The 10,191-nt window shown below is 37.4% G+C and overlaps 1 protein-coding gene across 1 annotated transcript; it reads left to right on the top strand.

The window, feature by feature from the left end:
• The first annotated feature begins 6,308 nt into the window (after positions 1-6,308).
• On the top strand, positions 6,309-9,880 carry LOC102217446 (zinc-binding protein A33-like). The gene is made up of 7 exons (XM_005808592.3): positions 6,309-6,355; positions 6,453-6,979; positions 8,129-8,224; positions 8,475-8,705; positions 8,825-8,847; positions 8,939-9,057; positions 9,165-9,880. The coding sequence occupies exons 2-7, from the start codon at positions 6,566-6,568 to the stop codon at positions 9,695-9,697; spliced, it is 1,416 nt and encodes a 471-aa protein (XP_005808649.1). The 5' UTR covers positions 6,309-6,355; positions 6,453-6,565; the 3' UTR covers positions 9,698-9,880.
• The last annotated feature ends 311 nt before the right edge of the window (positions 9,881-10,191 follow it).

Genomic DNA, 10,191 nt, shown 5'->3' on the forward strand with positions numbered 1-10,191 from the left:
ATTGAGGTCTTAATTTGAAGAACCTTAGTGTATGTGAATATATGTGTGTACATGGGTGTACATATGTATAAATATGCTGTGTTGTGGCTCTTGAAGATCAACAGGTTTTTTTGTGATGTAACTAAAAGAAGACCACATTGACTCATTTCAAAACTTTCTTTACAGATGAGGTGGCTTGCAGTTTCAAGAAAAAAACTCAGGTATCTGACTGTTTCATTGTCATGAAGTTTCCTGACCCACATGCAGAATCACATACAGGACTCAGAATGAATAATAACGTTTTTACTTACAAAGAAAGTGAAAATAAAAAAAAACTGGTTTATATTTCAGCAATGTCTGGTGAAGATAGGAGAAGTTAGAACAGTGATAAGGTTTAAGAAGATGAGTCATATTTTTAGAGGAAGAATGAAGTAGGCTTCCAGTTCCAGGTCGGAAGAGGGATAGTTGGTGTGTAGCAAAGTTTTGTGTGCCATAAAGGTTCCGAGTAGTGGTGGAAAACTAAGCATAAGGTCCAGATGACTGTTCAGAACATTTTAGAATCAACAGGCAGGGCAAAGTTGAAAATGACGACTCAGTAGAGAACGACTGTAGGTGGAATGTTATTCAGGGGACATCTGTCTCTGAGGTTCCTGGTGAATGGATCCATAGATTGGTGAAGAAACCAGAACTTGGGAGGTGCTTGTCCAACTGCTCCTTATATCCTATCTAACTATGTTGTAATTTTCAACTCTATTTTTGGCTTTTAGGGATATAACCCACTATGTCCAAAATAGACCTGTCCTTTCAAATTCATTTTCAGAGACGATGACAGTCTTGAGCTTTTTCAGTTGAACCATAACCATATCTGCCATAGTAGAACACCTACGTTGAAATTGTCCCTGGCAGTAAATCCCCAACTGGAGAGTAAGCTCTTGAAAAGACAAAAAACATTTGTGACTTATAGAGCCTCAAAAACCCACAGCCGTCCTGTGGATTTCCTGTGTGACATTTTGTTCTATGATGACTGCAAAAACATTCTTACACTTTGTTTTAGCAAATACAGACCTGATCTGAACACCATACTAGTGTGACAACAAGACATGACCCCTCTTTCACTGCATATATGTTATCACGGTACAGCCACAGTTGACGCATTTTATTCAGCTACTATGTTCTGAATTGACACAAAAAACTACATCACTGCGAAGAGGAAAGAAAAAAAAATATTGTTCTTTAATTTTGAAATAAAAATAAAAAATTGAATTTGAATATTTGCACTAAATATCCCATTCTGATTCTCCAAAATAAAATACTGTGTAATTTAAGTATGTTGTGGCACCAAATTAGAGTCCATCTGCATGTATCTGCTTCTTATTTGTTCAATAAAGGCTTTCAAGGTTTGCTGAAAAATACTGGTGAGCAATCCACATCATAAAGACATAGGAACACACCAGAAAAGTCAGGAATAAAGTTGGGGAGAAGTTGAAAGTAGAATTGGGTAATAAAACATTATATCATGTTTCAGACATATCATGAATGCCTGTTAACATGATCATCCTAAAATTGGACTCAGGAGAGGTTGAATAGAAATGAACACCACACTCCTCAGATTTTAATTAGCAAAAAAAAAAAAAAAGTGAAAACAGTAAATCCATTTTCTATTTTCTTCAGAATAATTAACTAGTTTTTACTGATTTATCACATAAAATCCCAAATAAAATATGCTGTAATTTGTTGATGTAACATGAAAAAAAATGGAGTCTAATGTGTATTAAAAATTTGCCTTCATCCTTTGAAATTCTCCTGTTTTCTCTGATTGGTTAGTGCTGCTGGGCCACAAGTACGGCTTCTTATTTAATGTAAAACAAAAAGTTTTACATTTCCACTTTATGTTTTTCCTTACAGTAGCTCATTAAATTCTGATGTATTTTCCACATTTTATGTCTCTGCTGTTGACAAGTCGTGGTGTGGTATGTATTTTAGAAGCATAATTAACTGACTCCATGACTAAAAATGAAACCAGTCTATAGATTATGATGTGGGCATTAAAACCACTAATTTAAAAAACAGAACAGGAAGCTACAAAACTGGCCCTCTGGATTAATGTGTTGTTGTGCTTTTGAACATTTGCTTAAAATTCATGGCACATATTTGGCCATAGAATGGAAAATAAGGGGGTGTAAGAGAAATTCTGCAGTATTTGGTTTGGTAGCATCTTCCTGTTTCCCGTAGCTTTCCGGTATTTCATGACCTGAGTTTAGCACATGAGAAATGAAACTCTCCAAAAGCCAAAAGTTCCTCATCCTGTCCCCAAAAGGTAAAGTTGCCTCAGTGATAAGTGTGGCCCCTTTTTAGTTTCTCCTTTTTATGTCAGTATTAATTTGAGGATGGAAAAAAAATGTTTTATTAAAATAAAAATTGAAGCTCGTTGTTTGAGAGATTTTCAACTTGACCAATGAGAGACTTTTAACACTGACAACTGGTAAGGTTGATGTCTAAAAACTTAATTGGAGTGCATTACAGACCTTGTTTTGAGCTTGGAAGACTTAAGGTGTTCACCTTTGTCGTGATGAATATGCACACAGCGTAAATTTTTGCCAACCTAATATATGCACCCTCTGCCATCACCATGAAAGCATCACAACTACAAAAATCACACCATATTCCAGGTGTAGAGCTTTGAGTACAAAGGACCACAAACATCGCATCAAACTGTTCTTTGAACATTCATCTAGTTATGTTTTGAGCTGACTAAAATAATATATGAAACATAAAACACATTTATTGCTAAATTAAATAATGCAAATGGACATCATGCCTATCTTTGCTGAAAGACCCTTCTATGACTAAATCTGTTATCAAAACTGGTGATAAGTGGAAAAATGTTCTTGACCATTCTCTCGCTCTTTAAAAAAATTGAGGAATGAGTGAAAGATGATACATATATGGATGAACAGAGGAGGGTTTGTATGAAGACCTCCATTAAGTGAACAGCACTTGTGGCCTTGGAGACAGTAGATGCCACAAGTAGGTCATATCTTCTCTGGTTAGATGCTAGCTTGAACTGGAGCAGTGTGCCCTCTTTCCAGAAAACAAGTGACGAAATGAAACATGTTGGTTGAGTGGTACTGCTTCCACAGCGACAAAGCAATGACAGTGCACCTCATCATATTTTGGAACTGAAACAGTATTTATAGAAAGGTATCTCCTTTATGTTAACAAATGTGTTGAAAACTTATTTCAAAAGTGTTTGGAAATTCCCCCCAATTGAGTTGTTTGACATTAATGACAAGGATTTTGTTTTCTGAATTTCTCTACAGGTCTGATGTAATGTTCTAATCTTCTGTGTTGTGTTTTTATTAGGTGTGACCAAACATACACCTTCTCTGTTTGTCCTGGAGCCTGTGGCGGCCATGGGCGCTGTGATTCCTCTACATCTAAGTGCCACTGTCACCAGGGTTGGGGCGGAGCATCATGTACGGCTCCTCTGTGTTCCCAGGCTTGTTCTTTGAATGGACAATGTGACAAGGTAAAAAGAAAGCACTTGATTTTTATAATCACTCTAACAACCTCTTCTTAGTTCATTCTTCAATTGCACTATATTGGCTTTACCTACTTAGAGATCATTTGTGTACAATTTTATTTCAGTGATAATGTAGCAGTGAAAGCCTCCGATGTTTGTCAGAGAACTTTAGTGAATAAATGGCATCATAACGGCCAAGAACGGCAGAATGGTCAGGGAGAAATTTGAGGAGACATTTAAATCAAAGTCTGATTATAAAATATCCTAAGCACTGAGCATCTCTCTTAAAACTGTTCAATCTATCATCTGAAAATGGGAAGAATGTGATACAACTGTAAATACTTGACCATTTTTAATTGTCCTATTTCATCTATATTAAAAAAGCTTGTAAAGCTTGCTAATTTTAATAATTGCAGTTAAACTCAACCCTGCAACAGATGTCCAAGTGATCTATCTCCTGCTACTGTATCATGACATGTTTAATCTACTTGTTACACATTGGGGAGTTTTGTTTTTTGTTTGCGTGGCTCCAAACACCTTTAAAAAACACAGACACACATGGACCATGTCTCTATAAAGTGGATTAGGGGTTGTGTTGAGAATATTTTTGTTCTTAACACAAGCCACTTAGTTTGTATTATAACTTAGAAACTGTGGAGTACTCATTACTTTTACAAATTTAGAGCATACTTAGAAAGTCCAGAGAATACCTACTTACACTTATTTAGCAACCCAGAACAGGGATTAGAATAAACTTAGAATCCAGAAAAATTACTTTAGCAATTACGTTTTTGACTCCTATTCTTCCACCCAGAAAAGGAAATAGACCAGAGGATACTTACTTATCCTTATCTACCAACCCTGAATAGGAGTATCCAGTTTATCTAGTTTATATATTTTGGATCAACATTATTATACTACTTTTTAGACTCCTGCTCTTTCAACCCAGAAATGGAATTACACCAGAGGATACTTATCTAGCAACAGGAGCACCTAGTTTACATACTTTAGATTAACATTAGATTGTTTTTCTTCTTTTGCACTTTCCTTTGGTTTGTTATTTTGTTTGTAATTCCTGTAAAGCACTTTGTATCGCCTTGTTGCTGAAAATGTGCTATATAAATAAAATTACCTTTACCTTTACCATAAGCGATCGTCACTGTTTCTGTGGTGCTGGTAAAGGTCAGTGGCGCCATCTGTTGGTCATAGCTGAATGAAGACAAACAGACAAGTAGTACAAAGGCATACATTACAAAAGGTTACACACTTAAGTATGAGTTTATTGGGAGCAGTGATGGTTATAATATTGCAGCTCCTGGGAGGAAGGACCGATGCTAACACTGCTTTGTGCATCTAAGATACAGCAGTCTGTCACTGAAACTCTCCAGTTCAGTCACAGCTTATTCCATGGGAAGAGAAACATTATCTATCAGTGAAGTTATATTAGCCAGAGTCCTTCTGTCTTCAACCACTTGTACTTGTTGAGGGGGCATCCTGGGATACAGCTGGCCTGTATGATCTAACCACCTCCTCTCATCTGTTGAGAGGCTGCTGCTCCAACAGACAAAATCACAGAAGATGGCCGATACCATCTCAGAATCGAAAAAGTACATATGTAGAATGTTTTCATCCATCAACACATTAGTCCTCCATACATACGAGAATGTTTCTGGGGCATCACAGGGGGAGCTTGACAAGGGCTGTCATTCATACAAAAATCACCACTGCTTAAAACATCCTTTGAAACATAGAATATTATTTCCTGAGGTCATGTCTTTCTTTTTATATGTCTGTTTTTAATAAGAAGCCATTAGTTTTCGTTAAGACCTCCATATCCACTAGAGCAGTGGTTCTCAAACTTTTTTCAGTGATGTACCCCCTTAAAAATATATTTTTAGTCAAGTACCCCCTGACACGGGCAAAACATTTTTGGAATTAAAAAGAGGTACAGTGCTGTAAAATCACTGTCTGATTTATTAAAGCCAAACAACTTATATCAGTGAACCTGACAAATACATCCATATTGCAAACATTGCATGGTTAAACAAAAAAGAAAAACAGAAGACGGTGACCACCAGGAAGGTATAAAACCAGTCAAAACTGAAATATGCATAACGCTGCTAATTTATATTGGTCTCTGTAATGGTACAAAATTGAATATATACATAAATAATAATTCAGTGCATGAACACACATTTATATTTTATCGCACTTTTTACAAACTAATTTTTCCCAAGACTTATTATGAGGAGCCTACTGATTTTTTAAAGATATTTTGAAAAGCTTCACGTACCCCCTGCAGTACCTCCACGTACCCCCAGGGGTACACGTACCCCCATTTGAGAACCACTGCACTAGAGGGCGGTGTTTTAAAATTTAAAACCTGGATTCGTTTCTTCTTTTTATTGCCATTCACAGCAACGTCGTGCATTAATAAAATGATAGTGATTGAAACAGAAGAGAGAAAATAATAATGCTGATATTGAGGGTAGGTCAGACGTACCGAAGTTATATATTGTGTTTAGTGGAGAGAAAAAACAATAATAAATGTGAGGAATGTGGAGTGAAAGATGGATGCATTGTGAAGTATGCACCTAAAAAGAAGAGATTTAGGAAAATAGTAAAGACAGGACATGAACTGAGTCTTAAAGGAATATTGGGCACTGAAGAAAATCAAGAGTAAATGTATATAGTAAGGGAAGCATTATTTATTTATCTTCGTGATAAAAAATGAATATGAGTTAATGCTAGGCATGTACAATAGGTGGCGGTATGCACCTAAAGATTGCTTGTAATCCGCCATTGTAGAAAAGAGGAAGAAGAAGAAGAACGCGGAAACGAATCATCCAAAAGGTGAGACGAACTTAGTTAGCGTTGTAACATTACTTGTATTATTTCTCTCTGTCCATTTTTATAATCGTTTTTATAAACTATTTTATTGTTTTAACAGAGGTTTGGGGCTTTTTGACCTCACTGAAAGAAAGTCCAGTGTGTCTGGGTGGCTTTAAAAGAAAAAAGAAAAGAAAGGCCTAACAACTGGTTGGTCCCAAAAAGCCTGAGAGCATGGAAGAGGAAATGTTCGAGGACACTCTGCCTCTCCGGCTGGACCTGACGTGTCCTGTGTGTCAGGGTGTCTTCAGGGACCCCGTCCTGCTGCCGTGTTCCCACAGCTTCTGTCGGGAATGTCAGCAGAAAAGCTGGGAGTTCAACAACAGGACGTGTCCCGTCTGCAGAGTTCCCTACGAGGAGGGCAGCGCCATCAGTAACCGAGCCCTCAACGACGCCTGCGAGAGCTTCCTCAAGCAGAACAATCTGCGGCCCGTCCAGGTCCAACTCAAGGAGGAGGTCTGCAACCTGCACCTGAAGCCGCTGGGGCTGTACTGTGAGAAGGACGAGGAGCCGGTCTGCGTGGATTGTGTCTCCCAGCACGCCGGACATAGGCTGTGGTCCCTGAAAGAAGGCACATCCATGTGCAAGGTAAAGCCGCCTAACAGGCTTGGAGTGTCTTCTTTACTGAAGCCCAGACAACGTGGATTACTATTCTATAATACGCTGTTAAATGAATTTACAAGACATAATAAATGACGATACTAATAGAACAAAATATGTTTACTAAGTCCTAAAGTTTTTTTTCAAATGTCTGCATAAATATGCAATATTGATGTCCAGACGTAACTCTTTGCCCCATTATCTTCATGTAAATTGTTTTATAACATCTAGAAATACACCAATGGCTGATTAGAGTTCCCTCTTTTCTTTGAGGTCTGATCTGCCAATACTGATTTTGACCCCCTTACATTTTTTTAAGAACTATAACACTTACCAAGAAAATATGTGCTGGATTTTTTTTAAGAAAGTAGATTTGTGTCTAACAGAAATGGAAGGAAATACAGGATGAGTCAGTCAGTGTTTGCATAATGGGATATTACCATTCTTACTCAAACTTAAAGAAGATGAAAGTAGATTAGAGCTGCAGAGTATATCACAATTGCATCATCATCACAGTATCAGTGTGTGCAATATTCATATGGCAAAGTAATGTTTTGAGATCAATAATTGTTGGATAATATCCTCAATCTATTATAAATTTTAATTATATGGTAATATTTAGCCTTGAGTTTTACCAAAATACTAAAAGCCACAGAATGATGGAAGCACAGATGAAAAAGAAGAATTAAGAAAATGGGCAAATATGAGGCTTTGCTTCAGTTATCTTTTACCTAAAAATAATAACTGATGCAGTCATCCTGGTACACAAACTTGTTTAACAGCAGTAAAAACCGCCTGGAGTAAAACTCAGTTCAGACCTGTTCAGTTGAATTCCTTTACATGGGCGGGCATATTTTGTTGCTCTGGAGCACATTGTGTTAAACCCAAGGCCTGTGGGCCAAATCCTGCCTACCATAATGATTTCTGAGGCCCTTTGCACTCTAGAGATAATATCATAATAGTTTATTAATAAATAGTTTTATCAAGACATTCTGCCACCACATCCATTGGCCTATCGATATTCATAATATTGATGTTAATTAAATTATATTTGTTAAGATGCAATGAGTCTAAACTGAAGCAAACGTAATATTTATGCCTTTGCTACAAGTCTGTTCTCTCTTTGTGCTTTTTCAGGCAGAGCTTGGCTTCAAAGTACAGATTTTTGAAAAGAAAGTGGAATTGCACAAAAAGATGACCAAGAAGTTTAGCAATGCAGTGGAGTATATCAAGGTAAGGTTACTGTCACGGTGTTCATGTTACGATTCATGGGACAAAAGTTTGAATAATGATTAATAAGACTCAGACAAAACGGTTTTCATAACAAAAAGATTTGGACTGGCAAAGATGCAGATTGGTTGCAATTCAGTGATATTTTTTTTTTTTTTACAAAAGTACAAATTGTAATTCTATAATTTTCCATTGTAGATAACAGAAACAAATTGTATACGCTGTTTTATTTTTTCGGTCTGACTCATCACAGCATCAGGCTTCGGAAGCAGAGAAAATGATCAAGGCAGAATTTGAGCGACTCCACCTGGTGCTTCACCAGGAAGAGGCCAAACGACTGGAAGCTCTGTCCATTGATGAGCAGGAAAAGATCGAAAGCATGCAGAGAATGATTAAGGAGACAGAGAGGGAAATGAAAGAATTAAAGACCCTCATTGACACAGTGAAGAAAGAGATGGGAAATGAGGATTTGGCCCTCCTGAAGGTAACCAGGGGCAGCTTGTTTTACCATCTCATTTTGAGTTTCTTTTTTTTAATTGTAAAACTTGCTTCAAGTCTAATTTTCAACTCATACCCTTTCTGCTGTCTTTCTTTATGTTACAGAATTTTCAGAATGTAAAAAGACAGTAAGTCATGACCTTACTATGGGATCTCAGTATTTAAACACAAATACATTTGATTGTGTTTTTTTTATTATTATTTTCTTTTCTATTACAGAGCCCAGTGGGTTGAACCCGATCCAGCCTTTCTTTATGATTCCCTTATAGACATGGGTAAGCATGTTGGCTCTCTGGGCTTCAACATATGGAAAGACATGAAGGATCATATCAAATGTTGTAAGTATAGTTACATAATTTGGGCTTTATTCAAGTAAAAACCATAGGAGGAAGTGAGACATCCTTCAAGTAGTTGCATTAAATGTTGTTTCTCGCTGTCTGTGCAGACCCAGTGGTGCTCGACCCGAACACAGCTTCCCCGTGGCTGTCCCTGAGCCCTGATCTCACCACCATGAAGGAGAGCTCAGAGCGGATGACCGTTCCTGACAACCCAGAGCGCTTTGATCCCATCGTCTTCGTCATGGCGACGGAAGGATACAAAACCGGTAAACACAAATGGGACGTCATTGTCGGTGACAACCCCAAGTGGATCCTGGGAGTGTGCAAAGAGGTTTTGACCCGGAAAAAGAAGTTCACGGTCTCCGCAAGTCGTGGCGTGTGGGCCCTAGGGCTGAGTAAAGGGGTGTATACTGTCCACACTGATAAGCGTACAGAGGTAATGGTGCCACAGTGTCCTGAAAAAATACGCATCAAGTTAAATATGGATAAGGGAGAGGTGTCGTTCTGGGATGGGGGGAGAGAGAAGCACTTGGTCACTCTTACACACAAGTTTGAAGGGAGAATATTCCCAATTTTTGGCCCTGGGCTTCATACTACTCCTATGGTTCTGGTTCCTGGAAAAATTGCTATACACACATAAGCGGCCTCCTCCCCACAATATTACAGAAAAATTCAAGTTGATCAAATTTTGGATGAATTTAACTTAAAAAAAGAGAAAGCTTTTAATGAAAAGTTAGGTCTGTACACCCTACCAAATAGGTTTGCTGTGGAAAAAAAAATCTGAATTGGATTGAAAAAAAAAAAAGGAGATTAGTTTGCTATTGCTGCTAAATGTGTCTTAGACTATGTCAGACATCTTCAAGTGTAATGCTTTATTTCTAAAACCTACATCAACTAGATTTTGATGACAATTAAGATTTTCTTTTAGAACATATTTGTGCATAAAGTAAAACTCACTGTTTAGGGTTCATGTTAAGAATGGAAAAACAGTTTAGTCTCTGTGCCTTTTTCAAAATAAATGATTATGCAGCAAAAATAAGAAAATGAACAAGTGACCATGTTAACTACAATTGTACCATAGGAAACACTTAGCTTTTAATATTTGTTTTGTTTTTGTGTTTTTGCCAATTCAAA

This window comes from Xiphophorus maculatus, chromosome 3 (genome assembly GCF_002775205.1).
Source record: "Xiphophorus maculatus strain JP 163 A chromosome 3, X_maculatus-5.0-male, whole genome shotgun sequence".
NCBI lineage: Eukaryota > Metazoa > Chordata > Actinopteri > Cyprinodontiformes > Poeciliidae > Xiphophorus > Xiphophorus maculatus.

Bases quoted from the DNA above. Each gene is read 5' to 3' on its own strand.
- LOC102217446 (XM_005808592.3), top strand. From the start codon at position 6,566: ATGGAAGAGGAAATGTTCGAGGACACTCTGCCTCTCCGGCTGGACCTG. The intron at 8,225-8,474 runs GTAAGGTTACTG...GACTCATCACAG, and splicing joins ATGCAGTGGAGTATATCAAG to CATCAGGCTTCGGAAGCAGA. The intron at 8,706-8,824 runs GTAACCAGGGGC...TTTATGTTACAG, and splicing joins AGGATTTGGCCCTCCTGAAG to AATTTTCAGAATGTAAAAAG.